At 37.7% G+C, this 23,514-nt stretch overlaps 1 protein-coding gene and 1 pseudogene across 2 annotated transcripts in view; one reads left to right on the forward strand and one right to left on the reverse strand.

Annotated features, from left to right (window-relative positions):
* LOC145478753 (tubulin--tyrosine ligase-like protein 12) overlaps positions 1 to 23,514 on the reverse strand; it is a 38,241-nt gene that overhangs the window by 8,212 nt on the left and 6,515 nt on the right. The window contains exons 1-9 of one of the 2 annotated variants that reach the window (XM_081456874.1): positions 10,469 to 10,587; positions 7,456 to 7,559; positions 6,708 to 6,817; positions 5,941 to 6,001; positions 4,499 to 4,529; positions 2,483 to 2,693; positions 1,787 to 1,956; positions 1,200 to 1,396; positions 383 to 601 (exon numbers count right to left, since the gene is read on the reverse strand). In XM_081456874.1, coding sequence (XP_081313000.1) covers positions 383 to 601; positions 1,200 to 1,396; positions 1,787 to 1,956; positions 2,483 to 2,693; positions 4,499 to 4,529; positions 5,941 to 6,001; positions 6,708 to 6,817; positions 7,456 to 7,559; positions 10,469 to 10,582 — 1,217 coding nt within the window. In that variant the 5' untranslated portion in view covers positions 10,583 to 10,587. Of the gene's footprint in view, positions 1 to 382; positions 602 to 1,199; positions 1,397 to 1,786; positions 1,957 to 2,482; positions 2,694 to 4,498; positions 4,530 to 5,940; positions 6,002 to 6,707; positions 6,818 to 7,455; positions 7,560 to 10,468; positions 10,588 to 23,514 lie in introns of those variants that run through there. The other variant, XM_081456875.1, reaches the window with a different exon arrangement.
* LOC145480109 (uncharacterized) lies at positions 14,478 to 21,379 on the forward strand (annotated as a pseudogene).

The raw sequence follows: 23,514 nt of genomic DNA on the forward strand, positions 1-23,514 counted from the left end.
CACTTTGACCATTAGGCAAACTTCATCATATGTACTATTCCCTTTAAGGGCAAGTTAATAATAGCTGCACATTTCACTTAGCACTCAATGCTGCTTGCTTTAAGCAAGACTTCTTGCTTAAGGTGTAAAAATACTACTCAACTGTTTAAAATAAACTGCAATATAAAAGAAGAATACTGTAGTAGACAGTGTATGAGATGTATCAACAATGTCAGTTAGCATGCTTTGCAACTACAACTATTATTTTACCAGTCATAAGTAATACTCTAGTCTGTAATGTAGGCATGTGGGGAAGGGTTAGGGGAGACAAAAACTCTCACTTCCTGGTCTCCCCCGTTTTACACCTGCTATGCAGACTAGCATTACACAACCATATGTGTACCTTGCTTTTCTTTTGAGGTAATGACGAAGAAACAGTGGGAGTTCAAAATTTAAGTTAAATGTAACAGGCAGCCATTCTGGTCCCCTCCTGAGCAAATCATCCTCCTTGCCATTTTCATGGAGAGTTGCATTCTGACAAACTGCTGCTAAGAGGTCTTTGCATACCAGGCTATTCTCATTGGGAAACTGGTTTATAAATTGACCACTTTCTTGTAAAGATCTAGGAAAGAAAACAAAATCAATCAAATTTATTTTCAAAGCTAATTAAAAAAACCTTGGTTACAGGTGAGTACATGATCAAAAAGTTTTCCCCTTCAATTCCAACAACACACCAATCATTCTTATTGGAAAACTGGATTATAGATTGACACTTTCTTGTAAATATCTAGGAAAGAAAACAAATTCAATTAAGCTGTGCTTTGCTAATTAAAACAACCTTGGTCACGGGTGACTACTTTAGTAGCCAGAAGTGATCAAAAAAATTGTTCCCTTCAATTCCAACAAGACTGACGTCAACATACATCCAGTGTCAAGCAAACATGTGAAGAGAGTAAAGAAATCTTCAACCTGGAGATGTTGCCTCGATTTACGATGAAATACTCCAAAGCAATGTTAAAGCAATGTTAAAGCAAGGTATGAAAATTAAGCAACGCATCTTCAGGGACAAGAGTGTCTAAATGCTTGATACTGCCATTACCCAAGATTATTTTGGTGTGTTACACAATGACATGTTGTTGCACTAAAGTTGCTGGTGAACAAAACATATCAAAATAATTTCTTTTCCAATCAAAATGCCACTGACTAAGTCTTAAGCCAACCTGAAATCTTTAAAATGTTGCCCAATCCATAAAATGTCTGCTTCTTCTCTACTGTCTACTAAAACAAATCTTGGATGTGTCAGAAACTCTTTCACTTGTTGAACATCAGTGAACACAAGATAAATCTTTCCACTGTCAGGCTTTGATGCAGTAGGTTCTGTGTTCTCTAGGCTGGGATAAACTTCAGCCTGCCAGTCCTGTGAAAAATTATTAAAAAAGCAGATTTGATCTTGATCTTTTTTACACACATACTACATCTTAGAGGGAGGTTTGGTGCCCTAGCAGGGCAAGTGCACTAGGCTCTGCCCAGGGTCATTGTGTTATGTTCTGGGCATGACACTTTAAAGCGCCTCTACCAACCCAGGTATAGAAATGGGGAGGGAGATAAATTCAAACATCTTTTACAAAGTTTTGGTAACTTGGCTGATTCATAATGATATAAGCAACATCAAAACATGTTTTTACCACAGTCAACATTTTCCTAGTTAGCTCACCAAACTGACCAAACTGCATAATTTGGTCATATTAGTCTAATTAATTCAACTGTCCCAGTCTAGAAAATTCCAGTAATACTAAAAACTACAAACCTTTGTCTGCAATGCACTGAGTTCATTTCTTACAAATTCCAACGTTGTTTCATCAGATAACTTATCAATCCACTCTTTGTCTGTCAACTTCTCAGGAAACCACAGCAACAGACAACACTCTCTCATAATAGGCTCCTTGATATGTGGCAGATAGTCTCTGGTAACTTCCTCTGAATTTACAAATGATTCATTGATTACACACAGTTAGTGAAACTAAGGATCGAACTCTACAGTTGACTGTTTGCATTTCCTCCTCTCCCTCTGGATCACCTTGTCTACTGCTTTTGCACAGCCATTTTGTTTTTGATTCCACGTATTTTATTTGTGTTATGTAAGTTATTCTAGGTAACAACTATCGTACAAGACCTGTATATTAACTTGTATATTCAAATTTAATGTTCTGCTTTTGAACTCACTCCATGATCCACAAGGGATGAACTGTATGATCAGGGAACACACAAATTTACTCACCTAGTGACATGAAAACACGTCAAGTGAATAGTTTAATAAGCAACTGGAGTGTGACATGTCATGACATGACATGACATGACATGACATGTGATAACAGAAAAAAGTAATTAAAAATAGTGTGTGACTCTTGATACACATACTAACTCCAAATATTTCAAGGCTCCCCATTCTATACATATACCACAAGGGCCACAAAATGCTATTTTAATTTAATTAACAACAAACCTCCATAATCCATGTCGTTCAAAGGCCACAATACTGAAAAGGTGACCTCAAGAGGTGCATAATGAATCATGGCTACAGCAAAGGAGGGGTCATCTGAATGCTTTATACAAGAACCAAATTCATCCATGACAAACCACAACGGAGTATACTGTTCATCATCATCGTCAGTGATGCTCTTTTCATAGACTTGGCCATCAGAGTACGAATATGCCTGAAAATATGAAACAAAGAGTACTCTGTGGTAAACTACAATCACAGCACTGTAAAATAATTAGGGGATTAGCACTTGAAAGGGGTTTACAAATGGGGTACTTGTATCTGTTCTGGTAATGTCAAATAAAGTAAACTTTTGTGAAATGAGGGGGTGTAAATTATAAGGCTCAATCATTCTTAAAAGAGTGTACAGCGTATGATTATTCTGGTCATAATCAGCATTCTGCCTTGATTTGTCTCATAATAAATAATTTATTATTTTGATTATTTATATTATTATAATAATTTGTAGAAACATGCACAGAGATAAACATCATTATTAAGTAAAGAGTATCATGATAGACCAAAAATCTGTTCAGTAGCCACAACTACACTTAACTCATGACTTAAAATCTCCCTATATATATCCTATATATATATGCACATGCTCACTAGCTCGTTAGTTTGAGCACTCTGGTAATGGCTTAGATACTACCACATGTGTAGTATTTGGGGTGGCTTTTTAAGCTTAGCCTCCATCCTAGTTTTCAGCACTGCACTGATGAGGCCCAGAAGGCCAAAACAGTACTGTCTGTAGTTAGTTAGTTAGTTACATATATATATATCTATCTATCTATCTATCTATCTATCTATCTATCTATCTATCTATCTATCTATCTATCTATCTATCTATCTATGTATCTATCTATCTATCTATCTATCTATCTATCTATGTATGTATGTATGTATGTATGTATCTATCTATCTATCTATCTATCTATCTATCTATCTATCTATCTATCTATCTATCTATCTATCTATCTATCTATCTTTACCATTAGCAAGACACTTGAAAGTCAGTTTTTGCAAGACTTTTATCCTCTAATTTGCACATTCAGACAAACATTTAAAGCCTGAATCTATATTTATCAATTGAGGTCAATCCATACAGTTTAAAATTATATTCAGGGTTCCCACAGCTCAGTTGGAAAGTAACCCTTCAGGGAAATGCTAAAGTGCTGGTCAAAGTCAGTTGAGAGAGATTGCATTGAAAATTAATTTCCTTTTAGAGGTGCATGATGACAAAAACCTTCTTAATGAGGGCCAATTTCATGTTCTCAAGAAGTGCCACAGGAAATTTGACTGCCTCATTTACGAAATGGTATTCATCAAAGAACTGAGGCCTAGCCTTAACACTCAGAGTGACTCCATCAGTGCTAAACTCTTTGCTTAGCTTGTAGCATATTTTTAGGTTACCTTTCTTTTTAATGAACTATTGTTTTTCTTGTATTTATAGAATATTCATACTGTTTTTTTTTTCACTTGATAATGACGTTCGAGAACATCGAAACGTTGTGTATTTTTTAACCGTTTTTAAAACGTTAGCTAAATATTATACAGTATTATTATTAGCTAAATAATAACAGTGTAAATAACTGGTTTGGCTACTTTTTCTTTTCTTTTTTCTGGAAGGTGCTATAGCCTAATGGTTAGTGCACATGGTAGACTCAAGATTGAGTGCCTTGGGTTAGAACCCCGGCTGGGGTCATTGTGTTGTGTCCTTTTAGTAAGACAATACTCTCAACAGGCTTCTTTCCACCAGGTGTACCAGGTGCATCTCATTTGGGAGGTGGGAGGGGGGGTTCAAATACTCCTATTCACAAATGCTATGAAAATCAGAGATAATAATTAGCAACAGCCTGATGGGCTACTAACTAGGCTTGCACACAGTTGAAAACGCACTAATTGTTTAAGTTCTGGTCAGTGAAAAGTCAAGGCCTATTATAATTGCTAATAATTCAATCAATAATTTTGTTTACTTACTGTCTTTTTTAAATGGTAACTCTGATTAAAACTGAAATTTAAACACAAAGTCATCAGGAAATTATACATTAATTGCAGTAACACCGAACATTTGTTAAATATTAATATAATAACAGGCTGGCAGAGTTCACAGGTGGTATAAACATCATTCCAAGTAGTTTGTTTTAAATCTTACATTCCCTGATTCAGTTCAGGCTGTGCTTGACAGAGAGTTTATTTATAAGCCAGGGGAGGCAAAGCCACTAAGCAATGTAAGCTGACTCTACTGGTACCATGTATATGAAATGTATAATTATCTGTGGTTCGATTTTACCCTTAAAGTGCCTATGAAGTAAAAAATAATTGCTGCTTATTTGAAAGGCTTTTCAAAGTAAAGAAGAATGGTGTTTCCCTTTTTGGAATATCTGTTTTCATTCTAGAGATATTTATGTTTTTGTATTATGCAAATGAGGAAAGTGATGACGTCATAGGTGGTTCCACTTGAACAGTAAAACACTGAATCAAGAATATCTCTAGAAATATTGGAGCAGTGTTCTTCAAACTTGGCACCACAAATGTGCATCACAAAAAAAACAGAATGACACCTTCTGTGACGTTGCCATGGCAACACTTTTGGCTCCAGTCTCTTTCTGTGAAAAACCAAATATGCCAATTTGCAACCCTTCGAAAAGAGACAGAGGGTCTTGCTTGGAACACACATGATTCCCATATTGTCTTAACTCTCCCCATTAGATTGTTGGGAGTGGATGATCCTTGTTTAAGATAAAATTTGGTATTGTTAGTTTTAATTAAAACAGGACCAGTGGCATAACTGTTGTCATGGCGACGGCACGACGGGTGTCATTTTGTTTCTTTTGTGATGTACATTTCTGGTGCCAAGTTTAAAGAACACTGCTTTAATATTTCTAGAGATATTCTTGATTGAGTGTTGAACTGTTTTAGTGGAACCACCTATGACGTCATCACTTATAATACAAAAACGTGAATATCTCTAAAATGAAAAAAGATATTCCAAAAAGTAAGACGCCATTCTTCTTTACTTTGAAAAGCCTTTCAAATCAGCAGCAATTATTTTTTACTTCATAGGCACTTTAAAACAACTTGGTCTTTTCCTTTGTTCTGCTGCATGGTAATATATCATTACATATTATAATTATTTATACCATGCCATAGGAAATACATGTACATGCATCCAATCAGAGTAAAGGAAAGCTGCTGTAGACTTGACGGTATTACACCCAGCTTTCCCTTCTTGTGCTGCATATACGTTACATTGATTGTGTTGGCCACTGTCAGTATTTTCTATGGCATGGTATAAAATAAATATGTAATGTTTTTGAATGGTATACAATGGAATACCCCATGAGTCACTGTATATGAAGCAAAGGACAACCCAACGAAAGTGTACCTTAGGGTAACATTGAACCATAACATTTACAAACCTCCACATTTTCTCAAAGATTTCTTCAATAAGCTGCTCTTGACTAATTGTAGACTCCTCATCTACAAAGAAATACAATAACATGTAAGGTTGTAACTTAAATTTTCTGCAAGATACTGCAGGACTATGTGTTTAATATATAATTATCTGAACAACAAGGCATCATGTGTCCTATGACATAATTCAGGTCTAACCTCCCAATTCCTCAGTATGAGATTTTTTCATAGAGACTGCACGTTCAAGCTTTAAATAAGTAAGTAGTTAATAATTTAATGTAACATAAAAATAGATACATCTCCACAATCTGACAGGTTGGATGAGAAAAGTGGAAATCATGGTCATTTACCTTATACAAAAAATTTCCCAAAAATTTTGATTGTTAATATCCCTTTGGGAAGTACATGTTGAACTTGAACATTCTCTGAGACGAGTACCATTTTTGTCAAGACCTCAGGCCATGAGAGCAGAACTGCTAAGATTAAACTTGCAAATGATGCAAAACATTTAATGGCACATTAGTTTCAATTCGGAACAGCCTAGCAAGAAAACGGGACCACCTTTTCAGAAGTTCCATTTATTTCGGAAAATTTTCAGCAGATTGAGCCACTTTACATCCCAACCAGGCTTTGTGGCCTGAGAGATAATTATTTAAATTTGCAAATGGAAAACAAGCAATAATATGGGGAAAAAAAAGAATTTTTAGCAAAGTTATGGCAATAAGACATTTTTTAAAAGCATTGTCTCAAAATTACAGTTGGTGTATCATACTTGTCAATCCCATTAAAGAGCCCATTCTGTCAGCAAGACCAGGTACCACTTTAAGCTGAGCACGTGCATAGTTTACTTGGTATGTCCAGGCATGATCAATTAAAAACACACTGTGAAAAGGACGCCAATAGAGAAAATAACTAATTATTACAATAACACCAATTGACGAGAATAATTTTAATTCCTTGCTGTTAGTCAAATCTGTAATCTAATATAATATCTAGCAAATATCAATATGAAGTGCAAACTTTCTTTTTCATTAAAAAGGATCAATTTCATTAGCGGTTTTCATGTGACATTGTCATATTAATTAAATAATAATTTCAAAAACAAAAAAAAAACCTAATATCCTTTCATCAATAGATGAAAGACCCGCTAAAAACTTGACATTTCACAAAGTTTTAGCTTGACAGAGTTGGTTTTTTTTTTGTAATATCTAGCATGAGATGACTGTTTGTTCTTCCAAGCTTTTGGTAGTAGACACTCGATCAACATCTACACCAAAATCTAATTGACAGTCGGTAATGATCAACACTCAAAGATGTGTCTGCAAAAATTAGTTGATTCTCAATTGACTGTCAACCAAGATGTTGATTGAATGTCGATCAAGTGTCAACAGAGGTGTCGATCGAGTGTCAATGGCAGTGTTGATCAAGTGTCAATTGAGTATTGATCAAGGGTATCGATTGAGGGTGTCAATCAACACTCGACTGTGGATGCCATTAGTACACATGATCTGACTTCTCACCAGTTTGGATCTGACATTTTTATCCCTTCTTCACTGGTAACAAAAACTTTCAAACTTCCTTCTTCATCCTTAGCCATGGTAAAGAACAACCCAGCATCATAAGTCTAAAAAAACATCAAGAGAGAGTAAAGTGGTATTCTACATACACCGTATATTGCAGTTCAACATGCAGCTATGTAAAGTCATGCCAAAAGGAGATACAGGAAAGAGACAATATAATGCCAGCACAGGTGGATCCACACAGGATGTAACCAATCGTAGACTGCGAGCAGTCTCTTTCTTTTCCTAGCGTTTTCCTTGCGTTTCTTATTAGAGCGATCAAGCAGGAGGAAGAAGCAAGAAGCGCAGGCGCAGAGAAAAAGGAAAAAGAAAGTCAGTTTTTTCCTGCCTCTTCCCATTCCCTCCTCATTTCTTTCCCTAATTTGTGGAATATTAACTGAGTTCCGCACGTGGAGGATTTCAGGAACAAAAACCGACTACTCCTAGTCTAAACCAATCCATGAAAATCGATGAAAATCGATGATTGGAAAAGGAATCAATCAATCGATACCAATCGATGTATGTTAGTTAATTGGTATGGATTGGTACCGGCCAATCGATGACCAATCAATAATCACACAAAAGTGTTCACGAATCATAGATTGCCATCGATTGGGCTTTAAGAGTTTTCAAGAGTTTTTCCTGATGAAATACTTTACTGCCCTGTCTCATCAGCTGAATAGTTACGTCATCCTAAGGTTTGACCAAGATCTGATGAAACAAGTATTTTAACACAATGCTTAATAGTATGCACTGTAAAACAACATTAATTTTAATCTATTTCTCCTAGTTGTTCTAGGTTTTCCAACAGATCTCTGCCAACAAACTGACAAGATGGAATAGTCTGCCAGTAATATTTAGTTCTACAATGTAGCTAGAATGTCCACATTACACTGAGTTGAGATTGTGTTGTGATCGCTGGCATCACTAGCATGAAAAGCATGACAAAAATTCACAGCATAAATCCCCATGACAACAGTTGCAAAAGAAATTGCCATTTTATTAAATTATAAGCATTTAGAGGTTATGTTGTAGATGTTTGAGGATCCAACGTTCAAGTTTATTGTACTTTAATAAAATTGTTGTAACTTTGAAAAGACACATGAACACTGCAACTTTCCATGAACTTTTTTAAGCTGAGTATCAGTGTTGTATAAAAATTGATCTGCTGCCGATGTCCTAGACGCTGTCAATGTTTTAATCATTAAAATACATCAAGAAACCCAGTGCCCTTTAGAAATCGTGACTGAAAATAGCATTAATCTATCAACAATCGATGACAAACAATGCCAATTAATTGATTGATATTAATTGATTATGAATGAAGAGGGGGACATGGGGATTTGCGGTGTTGCGGTGTTGATGTTTTTTTAATGCGGTGATGCGGTGAATAAAATCTCAACTAAGTTGCGGTGTTGCGGTGATCTCAAACCCATGGTGTGCAATGTTTGTGTTTTTCACGCTGCGGTGTTCGGTGAAATGAAATTGTTTGCGGTGCTGGGGTTTTTTGATTTACCTTTCGCAAACCTAAATTTGACCTAAATTTAGCATGTAAACTTTGTTAATGCATGCTAATTTATGAGAAACACGTACCATTGAGTTTAATAATTTGAAACAAAACACAGACCATCACTTTCTAGTCAATCTTTAATATGCTTTGGCTGCCAATCCGAAGCTGTTTTAATTTATACGTAACTCTTGACAAGTAACTCAACCTCTGCCACCCAGAGCTCAGTGTTCGGTAGACACGTGGAGGAGCGAGGACAGAAGCAATCCTGGAAATTCTGGAAAAGGCAAGGCCGAATATAATGTATTATTGACTGTGCAGCTTTTTTCTACAAAAAAAAAACGTATTTAAAAAGGAGAAGGTGGCAAAAATTACCAGCCACAAAATATATTCAGATGTCGCGTTGGCAGGGAATAAAAAAGGCTTTCTATAAGCTAAGGAAGCTTTGTAAACTACACACATTTACTATTTATTCCCTTTTGCTATTCAGCTTGTCTATAGGTCATTCTGATACTGGTCTATACCAGCTCCAAGGTCCTGCGACTTTCTTGACCTTCTATTTTTTCAAATGATTATTGATATTGAATGCAAACGCAGCTAGGTCCTTAAAGCAATACTTTCAGTCAAGATAGGGCTTCAGTCAGTGGGTTTATACACCAAGAAAAGTGAGCGAAGTAAAGGAAGGGAAAGATCTGGGGTAAAGGCCATCTCTCGAGCCTCCTCTCTTTTTTCTTTGTCCACTTCCTAGCTTCGTGCAAGGTTTCTTCAGCAAGAGCAAGAAAACTGATTTACTGAGGCATCAGTAGTGTCGACATATGTGCAATGAAAATTACGCTGTGATGTGTTTATTTTGTGGAAAATTGTTGAGGTACAAAAGTATTATTCTAAGTGTAGGTGAACGAATCATGGTGCTAAAAATATGTGTTGCGGTGACGGTGTTTCGTTGACTCTTCTTGCGGTGATGCAGTGTTCGTTAATATTTTTTTGCGGTGTTGCGGTGTTCAGAGCCCCCCATGTCCCCTTCAATGAAAATCAATGCCAATCGATGAAAATTGATAAGAATCAATGACAATCAATAATCACACCAGCTTGGACAATCGACTGTTCAATAATCGATTATCAATATCAATCGACTAATTGGCATCGATTATCATCGATTATCGATTTCTTCGATTGGTTACGCCCTGTGCCTATTCCCCTAGTTTTCCTGTGGGTCAGGAAGAAAAGTTCACACGGTCGTAGAGGCGCAACGGTAGGGCAATGGAAGCAGCCCCATGTGTCACGAGAAACAAACAGGATTAAGCTAAAGTCGATCAAGTTAAAACTTGTCAGTACTTGTACTACACACAATTGCTATCTTCCGAACCTTACATCAGTTTATAAAAGGCTTATCTCCTGTTATCTCTCATGCAACCACGTGTTTCTTTTTACAACCAGCTTTTGTTTAACTTTCTAAAAGAAAATTACCTCGTTTTTCAACTTCTCGTGGAGAGTTTTCCAAAACTGAACAGGAATACCAGTAACTTCTAATTGGCCTCTATGTACTGCCAAGAATTGGGAATACTCTGCTTCCTCCGCCATCTTGGTTCGCGATCGCACTGATTTTAGGGACTGCTGTCACGTACTTCAGCGGAAAATGTCACGCAAGACAACTGACATACCGTGGCGCAGAAAGGAAGCTAACAAGAAGACAACAGACAAGTTTATTCTACTCTTTTATTTCTGTTTTTAGATTACATAATATGAGCATCTACAGTTCAGAAATAAGCGTGTGGGTTTCCTATGGCTACACGGATGTAATGCAGCACAATTTTTTTTTTCCAAACCCCAATTTAGATCAATTTACCAATACAGCTCAATTCCTAGTGTAACTTATTCCCTCGGTCCAAAACAGGTGAATGGCAGACGTCAATGAAAGTATGATTCTATTTTATAAGAACCCCAGTTAGTTACAATCCTCTTCTTCCATTCTTCACCGTTCCTGTATTCTTGACTGCGCTGGTGTAAACAAAGAGCAAGGGTTGGAGCTGACTGAGGGCCTAATTCTTCAGGCGCAAACTGTGAGTATGCACATCAAAGTAGTCCACTCAAGGAACTTTCTCTTCCCCGCCCTAAGGTTGAACCCTATATAAAGCGCGCGGCCGCGCGGGGAAGAGAGAGTTCAGGGACTGGACTGGCATCAAGCCACCAAGGTAAACCATGTTTAATGACATGCATCTGATTTCCAAAACGCCAAAAAAAAAAAAAAAGAAAGAAAAGAAAAGAAAAAAAACCGCTGGAACCCACGGCACTAGTACGTTTTTCCCAATCCTAATTTTCGAAGTCCCAGAGGCCAAATCCGAGTCCCTATCAAAGCGCATCAAGTCAAATTTTCCAAACGCAGAAACGAGTAAATCCTAGTTCCCGTTTTGCCCACTATAATGATTACCGTACGACAGAAGCATAGGCATATTATGGATGATGTCCCAGTATTGCATTGCGCATCCCTACTGCGCATAATTTCACGCGTGATTAGCGCGCGCGCATTAAAAAATGTCGGCCTTTTCTTTACAGTCGGACCTCGCCATAGTGGTAAATCGTCATTTTCTCGCAAACGAGTATGGTGACCTATAATTTTTTCTGTTGTTTTGAATTGAGTAATAAATTTCTCTGTGTAAAATAAATATGGACCAATTCTCAGCGTAGAACAAAAAGCAATCGTCGGAAACGTGAATTTAGCAAGCAATCGTGACTACAATCATGGTGCTTTTATAAGGATTTATATGGGTACAAACAAGGTGCTGTTGCTCCTAAACGAACATGGGGACCCCTCATTTTTATTTCAAAATTTAACTGAGTTCCTATAATATAAACAATCAATAGGCAAAGTTTCACAAAAATCTCAGTGCAGGTTCTATTTCAGTGGAATGACCTTAAATTCTCATTTTTTAATCGCATTGTGGATTTATGGAACGGCCTTCCTGTAGCTATTAGGACAATTGATCAATTGCCATTGTTTAGTAAGAAAGTGAATCAGTTTTATATTAGTATATTTAACTTAAATAAGGAGAAATTTTTATAGTTTTCTGATCACTTATTGTTGTTACGATTTTATCAATATTAGTATTCTATGTATTTTATATCTTATCTCAGGCAGTTTATTTAAAATAAGGAATCTAGAATTCTGTATAAACTGGCCTAATTACTCAGATATCTACATTTTATACTTTATTTTATTTTATTTTGATCATCTGTATAATTTAATACGAGTAAATAAATAAATAACTCTTTACCACTGACTGGGGACTTTTTACAGACAATTCCTTCCAGCCATGATATCCGTTCCAGTCTTGTTTGCATTCGGTCCCTCATGACTAAGCAGTACATGTGCAATTTTCAATTATATAAAAAAGAAACATTACTGACAAAATTCATTTTAAAATATAAAACTTTAAGGTAAAAGCTGTTAAAATTCGATGGGCATCAGAGTCTAAACTCATCAGACTCTGATGATAATCAAACAGATCGAAAACGTTTACACCCATAATTTTAACAGCTTTTTACCTTAAAGTTTTATCTTTTACTTTTATCGGCGGAATGTATGTAAAATTCATTTTGAGTCCACATTCTGTTCAAGAATGCAAACTAAACATGATATGTTTGGCAAGAAGTCAGTTCTATCAACTTACAGTAGTGAGCACAGCCACTGTGATGGAGGGTCAACAGCATGGTACTATGGGAGCTTAAGCAAACCACGACGGCAACGGTAACGAGAACGCCACCGAAACAAAAGATTTACTGAGTAGAACAATGGCTGTGCAGGTGCGTTACAAATCTTCATACATTTCTTTGCCGTCATCTGCAAAAAAACAACGTGAAGCTACTGAGGTCTGCGTATATTGGAGAACTTGAATAACGGCGGCTAATTTTTCGTATTTTCTTTTGGCTTTGAACGCTGGCAATACGTATTTAGTTTGAACATGTTCTGAGATCGATAAGCGTATTCAACAGATCTAAACAATTGCGAAATTCGAAGGTTAAATAGAAATTCATTTTTACTAGGCATTGTCCTCGGGGTCGCCTTCGTAATTGCTTAGCTCCCTAGTTACCCAAATTGTCCATTTTGTTCATTTTATCAGAAAGAAAAGAATTTCTCCTGGTCATTTAATTTGCATGTAGCTTACATTTCTAAATAAAACTAATGAACTGTTAAATAACACCAGAAGCTTATAACCGGCATGTGCTAAAACCAAGACGGTGGATTCTGGACGATAGACGATAGACGATGGACGATAGACGATGGACGATGGACGATGGACGATGGACGATGGACGATGGACGATATCTCTGACATTCATTTATTTGTCGATGTTAAACTTTTGAACAGCGAAAATTCGTGCCCTCCCCCCTCCCCTTCCCCGAGCAAAAATACAACTTATTTCGACTGGACAAATTATCACGAAGTTCTGATCGCGGATTTTTCGTCACGCAATGTCACGCATTCATTTATTTCTCTCAGTCAAAGTATATAAACATGAATAAATTTTCCACACAATCTTTTGCTTTTGTCACGCGATGTCACCATGGAGTTTTGAAATACTTGCAATAAAAACTTTCAGAGCAGGCGAAAATGAAATTGAAACACGTAAGGAAAGGAAGGGAAAAATGGTAATGGGAAGCACCTATAATCCTGGCAGACCGCTTGTGGAAACCTTCACCACAACAGCTTAAATACTAAGGTGAGGCTGCTTATTTCCCCCCCACCCATCCCACGACAACTCATGCAAAAACATATCACGTGTTTGCCGTATGGGCTACGATTCTCCTGCGTCATTTCTGCGTGCAATCTGGAATAATTCATGTGAAAAAGCAATCGATTGCGGGACAAAAGAAAAAGATTATGTGACAAATTTATACTTTGTTGTCAGAATTTAATAAATGAATAACTGACATTGCGTGGCATAAAATCCGCGGTCAAAATTTGTCCAGTCAAAGTAAGTTTGGTTTTTTTTCTTGCTGGGGAGCGGGGCGGGCGCGAATTTTCGCTGTGCACTATTTCAAAATTCCATGGTGACATCGCGTGATAACAGAAGGAATGCGTGAAATTGCGTGACGAACAATTCGCGATCACAACTTTGTCCTCGAATTTTCGCTGTTCAATATTTTAACATCGCGTGACAAAAGCAAAAGATTGTGTGACAATTTTATACTTTGTCTGAGAGAAATAAATGAATGTCAAAGATATCGTCCATCGTCCATCGTCCATCGTCCATCGTCCATCGTCCATCGTCTATCGTCTATCGTCTATCGTCCAGAGTCCACCGTCTGGGTTTTAGCACATGCCCTTATAACCAGGGTGATAAGCTTCTGATAAAACTAATTATGTAACGTTTTGGAGCCTATCACTTGACACATCCCTAGCTCATGATCACGATGCCGTGACAAATTTTGATCCAAATTTGTAATGTAATTAATATCCGGAAAAGACATCACCTGAACAGACAATAAAACCACACCCAGTAGTTTATTGATCAGCAACAAGGATGTTGAACAACTGTTTAGGAATCTCAGAAAAGACGCTGAGTGTCCGCTGTGTTTGGAAACAGTCAACGATCCCAAGACTCTGCCATGCTCACACTCACTCTGTCTGCAGTGCCTCGACAAACACGCACTCTATGCAAGAAGACAGTTACAAACAACAATCAGTTGTCCGGTTTGCTTGACTTGCTTCCAAATTCCTGAAGGAGACACGTTTGGCGGCCTTCCCACATCTTTCCATCTCAATCAATTGGTGGATCTCCTAGCTCTGAGAGATGGCAGCGCAGAGGCCCAGAGATGCAGCAGTTGCGATGAAAACAACACTGCAACTTGTTACTGTTTTGTGTGCCAGAACTTTCTATGTGCAGCTTGTTTTCAAGCTCATCAACGCCTGAAGGCCACAAAAGAACACCGAAATATCTTGGTCGAGAATTTGCAAGCGCAAGATGTTCAAGAATTGATCCGAAGACCTGTCATGTGTTCACAGCGATACCACGAAGATCAAACACTTGAATATTATTGCGAAGAATGCAAGGTCTGTATTTGCCACAAGTGCAGTGTGGTGAGTCATAATCGTCACTCCATGGTAGATATGCAGAAGGCCGCAGACGAACAAAAGATGCAAATTGCGGATGCCCTCGAGAAGGTCAAAACAGACGTTGCTCTTTATGAAAACCAAATGAAGAAAGAAAAACAGTTGATGGACGAAAGCGAACTGGAAATATGTGCCGCCCAGAGAAAGATGACAGAAACGGTGGACAATTGTATTCGAATTTTAACAGAGCACAAATCAGCCATGAACGCCAAGTTTGATGAGATTAATCAAGCACAACAAAAGGCTCACGCGACACAGTTAGAAAACTTTCAGTTTGCTGTCACTCAGTTGACAAGTTCTGTTGAACAAGGCGAGAATATCTTAGAAAGAAACAGTGCGGAAATTTTACAAACCAAACAAGTCATCACTGGACGCTGTGAGGAACTTTTGTACGCAAGAAAACCAGAAATTTATAAACCACCACATGCACATTACATGGTCGAAAATATAACAACAACTTTAGATCGAGTTGTTGCAAGTGAGACAGATCCCTCATTGTCTGTAGTTTATTGTGAGAAAGAGACCGAAGAAAAGGCACAGACAAAACTTACAATTGTAACCAGAGACTCCGAGGGAATACAGTGTTATAACGGAGATGATCACATCAAAGTCGACATTGAATCTCCAACAGGAAGTAAATCGACCACAGAAATTACAGACAGTAAAGATGGCAAGTACACAGTGATGTACACGCCAAAATGTGTTGGACAATATAGAGTGGGGATTGCGATAAATGGTCAGCCGCTGATTGGTAGTCCCTGGAGCGCTCTGGTTATCCCACATCAATATAAATTTGTTTAAATTTGGTTCCCATGGCAATGGACCAGGACAGTTTGATGAGCCTTCAGATATTGCCGTTAGTGAAAAAACTGGAACCATTGCCGTGGCAGATAATGAAAGAATTCAATTGTTTAGCTCGGATGGAATTTATCTGAGGGAGATAAAACTGAAGAATGACTGTTCTGCATTAGACTTTAACAATTCTGGTGACATCATTGCCCTTGTCCCTGACGATGATAATAAAATTTCTCTGTTCACTGAAAGTGGTCAGTTTATCAAACACATCAACGATGAACACCTAAAGATACCGGTTCACGTGTCTCTTGGATTTGATGGCCACATAATCGCATGTGACTGGATAAACAATGAAATCAGGGTCATCTCCCCTGATGGGATGCAGCTGCTACAATCCTTTCGTGCCTCAGACTGCGACGAGTCCCTGCTGTGTGCTGTTTATCACCAGGACGGATTCTTTGTCTCTGATTATGACGCCAATTGCATTAAGGTGTTCAGCAAGGAAGGAAAGTTCCTTTACAATACTGGCAGCGGGGGTCTGGTGACGGACAGTTACATGATCCTACTGGACTCGCAATCGACAAGTTCAATAATCTAATAGTCTGTGATCAAGGGAACAGCAGACTACAAATTTTCGGACTGGACGGAAAGCTTATCACCAAGTTAGAGAAATGTTTCGTAACGGACTTTGGGAATCTACATTGTGTCTCAGTGTCTAACAATGGAATAGTTTTTGTGACCGATTCTGATAAACAGTTTATTATGTTTTTCAGTAGAACTGTGACAGTGAGCAAAGCATTTCCTATTGAGTATATGTTAATCAAGGAAATCTTATTCCTTGTGTAATTAATTTACAACAACCACTGAAAATGAATCCATGTTACCATAATTAAAGACAGAATTTAATTTGCAGGGTGAATTGCGCCGGTATACCAGAGATCATGATCTCTGGATGATCTCCTTTGGATTGTAAAGTTATAATTTGTAGAGATGATGTCATTTATAACGCGTTCATGACATTTTTCTTGATACATCGTATCATTAATTGTTGGCAAATTGAACGTGAACTTGAACTTTAATTTTATTTTGTTTACCTACATACAGTTACAATTGCTTGCTCCCGCAACTAGTCCACAACTAATCGAGGCGGAGACAATTGTTTACATTAGAAAGGACAGAGAAAACAAGTAATGATAATTTACAACAAAATTACAAAAGGTACAAATAAACAATAGCAAACCCTACAGGTGACCGAAAACAAAGTAATAGTGTAAATTATAAATTCTTTGTTGTGTGTGCATAAGTGGTGTTTTGTAATGATTTATTAAAGCGTTATACGAGAGATAACTCAACTCATTTGGTTTATTTACAGGGATAAACTCTGGTGAGGGGATATATGGATACCCGAAGGTATACCAGAAGGGTGCATTTTTAGATCGTTTACGAAAGGTTTCCGTTGTAAAGGAGGTTTAATGTGTAGATTTCTCTTGACCGGAACATCAACAGACCAATCTAGCAAATGTCGAGTCAAAACCAAATAAACGTTTTTTCAGTTAACCTTTCCTAGCACGCGTAGATAACCATGGTCTTAATAATAAGCCAGGGGAGTAGTCATAACAAGTGCTCTCAACTGGAACACTCGTAGTCACGAGAAGATTTCATAAAGAGATCAACCATCCGATCTCGACATAATGAAAAAAAAATTTCTGGCCTGAAATTTTTTTGGTGAGACAGTTATGTTTCATTTGCATGAGGTGATTTGAGATTCATTTTCAGCTGAATGTTCCAACGGCAGCAACTGAAATAAGAGCGAGTCTATCAACTTTATTGGTCACAAAATTACAATATAATTAAAAGAGTACTACATGTAGTTATACTTTTTAATCCTATTTTTATTCAGCCCCTTATGGCTAAGAAAAGGACCAATAGGAATTGCGCGAACGGAAAAATAAAGTTACCCATGCGAGGCGCAACCCTAGAAGCTAGTAAGAATGGTGATAGAAAATCTTAAATTTGATAAAAATTACAATAAAATCTAATAATTACTTATAGTTAAAAATTATAGTTTAATCTAATTAATTACAATAGTTTAAAACAAGATGCGGATAATATTAGTCACAGAAAATTAAGAGCGGTGGCAAGGGCAGTTACGGAAGAGGAACCAGGAGCAGGGCATGTCAATATCATAGGTAGTGTCCAGTAAAGTAAAATAAGTGGCGTGCAAAAAATATTTGAATAAACTTGGGCTAGAAAATTTGTCTTGATTGGCGAGATTACAGATAGTGTTCCAGGGTTTTACAATTCTATTGAAAAAAGAAGCTTGAAAAGTTGCGGTTTTACAGTAAGCAGGTTTTAGTACGAGGGTGGGGTTGATATAAAGGTTTACCGAGAATAAAAGCTGTGTATCATGTAATATTCCACTTGTCACTTGCATTTTCTTGGTGACTCGTGCGATATTTCATAGTTTGCAACTTGATAGCGTTGTATAACTATACTACCTGTAGTTATACTTTTTAATCCTATTTTTATTCAGCCCCTTATGGCTAAGAAATGGAAGCGCAATTTTCAATTTTAAAAATATTTCAGAGAAAATTCATTCAAGTCCTCATTCCGCCTAAGAATGCAAACTAAACAAGATATGGTTGGCAAGAAGTCAATTCTATCAAGTTACAGTAGTGTGACACGGCGACGGTGACGGTCGGGTCACCAGCGGTACGACAAAATAGTCTTTATCAGAATCCAAAGAATTTCTTCTTGTCATTTGCATGAACTTACGTTTGTAAATAAAATTGTTCCAATAAGCAATAAGCGTTTTTCGCCCAAGGTTGTATGAATACTGTTTGACACAAGCCTGGCTAAGGACAACACGATGACGATACCGTGACACAATTGGATCCAAATTGAAATAAAGATTGCATAAAGATTTATAATGCTATTAATATCCAGAAGTGACGTCACATTAACAGACAATCAACTGCACTCAGTAAATTATTGATCAGAACAATGGATGTCGAACAACTGTTTAGAAACCTCAAGAAAGAGGCTGAGTGTCCACTGTGTTTGGAAACAGTCAACGATCCCAAGACGCTGCCATGCTTACATTCATTCTGTCTGCTGTGTCTCGACAAACACGCACTCTGTGCACGAAAACAGCGACAAACAACAATCAAATGTCCGGTTTGCTTGACTTGCTTCCAAATTCCTGAAGGAGACACGTTTGGCGGCCTTCCCACATCTTTTCATCTCAATCGATTGCTGGATCTCCTAACTCTGAGAGATGGCAGCGCAGAGGCCCAGAGATGCAGTAGTTGCGATGAAAACAACACTGCAACTTGTTACTGTTTTGTGTGCCAGAACTTTCTATGTGCAGCTTGTTTTCAAGCTCATCAACGCCTGAAGGCCACAAAAGAACACCGAAATATCTTGGACGAGAATTTGCAAGCGCAAGATGTTCAAGAATTGATCCGAAGACCTGTCATGTGTTCACAGCAATACCACGAAGATCAAACACTTGAATATTATTGCGAAGAATGCAAGGTCTGTATTTGCCACAAGTGCAGTGTGGTGAGTCATAATCGTCACTCCATGGTTGATATGCAGAAGGCCGCAGACGAACACAAGATGCAAATTGCGGATGCCCTCGAGAAGGTCAAAACAGAAGTTTCTGTTTATGAAAACCAAATGAAGAAAGAAAAAGAGTTGCTGGACGAAAGCAAACTGGAAATATGTGCCGCCCAGAGAAAGATGAGAGAAACGGTGGACAATTGTATTCGAATTTTAACAAAGCACAAATCAGCCATGAACAACGAGTTTGATGAGATTAATCAAGCACAACAAAAGGCTCACGCAACACAACTAGAAAACTTTCAGCTTGCTGTTACTCAGTTGAAAAGTTCTGTTGAACAAGGCGAGAATATCTTAGAAAGAAACATTAATGCTGAAATTTTACAAACGAAACAAGTCATCATTGGACGCTGCGAGGAACTTTTGAACGCAAGAAAACCAGAAATTTATAAACCACCACATGTACATTACATGGTAGAAAATATAACGACCATTTGCGATCGAGTTATTGTAAGTAACACGGATTCTTCATTGTCGATAGTTGAAGGACATTTTGACAAAGACACAGAAGAAAAGACTGACACAAGTTTTACCATTATAACCAGAGATTCATGTGGAATACAGTGTTATAACGGAGATGATCATATCAAAGTTGACATTGAATCTCCAACAGGAAGTAAATCGACCACAGAAATTACAGACAGCAAAGATGGCAAGTACACAGTGAAGTATAGACCAGAATGTGTTGGACAATTTAGAGTGGGGATTGAGATTAATGGTCAACCGCTGACTGGTAGTCCCTGGAGTGCTCTGGTCGTCCCACATCAATATCAATTTGTGTTTAAATTTGGTTCCCATGGTAATGGACCAGGACAGTTTAATACACCTTATGATATTGCCGTGAGTGAAAAAACTGGAACCATTGCTGTGGCAGACTGTGTGAATAAAAGAATTGAATTGTTTAGCTCTGATGGAAATTATCTGAGGGAGATAAAACTAAAGCATGACTGTTCATCAGTAGCATTTACCAAGTCTGGTGACATCATTGCCGTTGTCCCTGACGGTGATCATATGATTTCTCTGTTCACTGAAAGTGGTCAGTTTATCAAACACATCAATGATAAACACCTCAAGATGCCGCTTCACGTGTCTGTTGGAAATGACGGCAGCATAATCGTATGTGACTGGAAGAACAATGAAATCAGGGTCATCTCCCCTGACGGGATGCATCTGCTACAATCCTTTCGTGCCTCAGACTGTGACCAGTCCCTGTTTTGTGTTGTTTATCACGAGGACAGATTCTTTGTCTCTGATGCTGGGGCCAATTGCATTAAGGTGTTCAGCAAGGAAGGAAAGTTCCTTTACAATATTGGCAGTGAGGGGAGTGGTGACGGGCAGTTAAAAGGTGCTGTTGGACTGGCAATCGACAAGTTTAATAATCTAATCGTTTGCGAAGCCGAGAACCGAAGACTGCAAATTTTCGGACTGGACGGGAAGTTTGTCACAAAGATAGACAAACATTTCCCAAAGGACGACAGCGTTCCTGGGTTTGTCGCCATGTCTAACAATGGAAAAGTTTTTGTTACTGATTTTGTTAAAGACTGTGTTTATGTTTTCCAGTAGAACAGTGACTCAGCAGTGAGATAAACATCTCCTATTGGGTGTTTCTCGAAAAAAAAAAACATATTTCTTAACTAATCAATTCACAGATCTCACTGAAAATGAATGCATTTGATGGTAATAAAAGGTAACATTCGAAATCCTAGGGATGTTTTCTGAATGATAAAGCCATAACTTGTGGAGATAATATAATTTCCATCGTGTCCGTGTCTTTTTTTTTTTTTCATTTATTGTATCATATTGTTGGTACTTTGTAGCTCTGAGTGCATCAGTAATAAGTATTTTGTGATGACTTGTTAAAGCCCTTTACTGATCATGAGTTTAACTGAAATGTTTAAATTACTTCGATTGAAAATAACTCTGATCTTAAAAGGGAGAGCCTCGAGAACTTAGACATACGACCGGGTATACCCTTGGGAATACGTTACGTATTCCCAAGGGTATACATTTCCCGAACTTTCATTAAAGAAGATTTAATATGAGATTTGTCTCTCCAGGGACGGAAACATCTCATCTGGCAAAAGTTGAGTAAACAGATAAAACAAGGCTTTTTTCGAGAACCTTTCCTCAGAAACTGTTGAGTTTCATAAAAAGCAGAGTGGTCATGACAACTGAATTGTGCTAGAGTGTGACTCATTTATTTTAGGGGTAGCGTAAGGTATATTCAAGACATCTCCTACCTGGTCTTATGAGCTCTAAATGAAGTGGAATGCGACTCAGTTTCAACCCGAATATCCTATCGGCAACAACTGAAATGATTGCTTGATAAAGAAGTGAATTTAAATTGAAGTCTTCTTTGATATAATTCATGCATTCTAATTAAATGCCTCTAAATGTAAAAAAAATACATTAATTTTGAATAGTTAGGCTTAAGTTGATATTACAAATAAAAAATCTATCTTCTTTGTCTAATCATTCATTGATTATTAGCTGATTGTTCTTTAAATTAAATCGACTTCTTATGTCGATATGAAAAATTAGAGCTAGAATCCCATCCTCTCCTATAATCGTGCTCGCTTAAAGTATCTGAAATTGCGGGGATTTTTACGACCAGCGTTCGCCTCGAGCTTGGCTTGAACAGTTCAGAATTGTCATGTCCTTCGACACTGACGCTGTAATTTCCATACGGACTGCCATGTGAGTAGTTCGTTTTGTAAACAGGAGATTTGGCTCGTTTAAGGTATTCCGCTTCCAGCTTTGATGCCGAGTGAACAATATCGTCAACTTTCAGTGCTTTCTGCTTCATGGAGTTAAAGTTCGTAGAGTTGACGCTTTCTTTTGCTATTTCTTTCAGACGTTGATAATGAGGTTCCCTTGAAGGTGGTGGTGTAAATGTGTATCTATTTCGCAAATGTACAGCTTCCCCGTGGATCTTTGGTTGCAAAATACAGATGCAATCCCTTGTAACTAAGTAGGCTTCCATATCATCAACCTCAGGTGAAATTTTAGTTTCGCCAAGTCGACGCGTTTGAAGTGAACGAGGAGTTGACTTCGGCAGTTTTCCTCTCAACTTTTCGTCGATTCCTTTCTTGAAGCTGGGTAAATCGCCAAGACTTTTGCTTAGTTGTTTTATTCTTTTCTTTTGAGCGCATACTTGGCTGGCTTTGGCCTCAAAGTTTGAAACCTTCTTGCGCGTTTCACGAGCTCTATGCATTAGCGTTGAGGAAAAAATAACAACTTTCTCTTAATCCTCGTTGAGTAAGGTGCCGGACTGAATATTGTGGTCAATAGAGTGTATTACTTGCAGCTGCCGCAGACTAGAGTGTTGGTGGTAGATAATACTGAATATTGGAAGGCTGTTTTCCTTTTCTTAGCCAAGACCCACTGGCGTCAATACAGTGCTCCCTGTTGCAACGCATTGTTTTTTCTCTGTAGTATCCTGGCAAAATCTTCCTGTGATCAAGCAGTTTCCATCTTGACCGAGTTGATATATAAGACATATAATTATCTGCCGCAAATTACAGAATCAAAACTTCAAGAAAATTTGCATTGGGCAAACAACTGCGGCTGAAAATGGCGCATGATCTTCAAAGATGACGATAATTTGAATCTTAAAAAGAAAAGCAGATGGGGTATGTAAACAAATTGACTCTAGAAGCTGTATATCAATTAAGAGGGAGTCTTTTAACCGTGGTATATTGGAAGATGAACAAAAAACTAGTACATGTGGATATCTGCATCACAAAAGAAAGCCCTATTCTTGATTCCCTAAATAAATGCGAGAAGAATCTGTACTAAAAATACTCGAGCCCGTGGTAGGTTAATTACGTACATTAATTTCGTTTAACTTTCTCTAAAGTAAACATTGCAAGTTCGCAATCCAGATAAGGAGATAAAGGTTGACAAAAAAATCGTTTTTTAAACTACAATCAGGACACTATTGTGCAAATAACTGAGTGTTCGAAATAAGAAGTCAGGCGTT

This window comes from Orbicella franksi, chromosome 2 (assembly GCF_964199315.1).
Source record: "Orbicella franksi chromosome 2, jaOrbFran1.1, whole genome shotgun sequence".
NCBI lineage: Eukaryota > Metazoa > Cnidaria > Anthozoa > Scleractinia > Merulinidae > Orbicella > Orbicella franksi.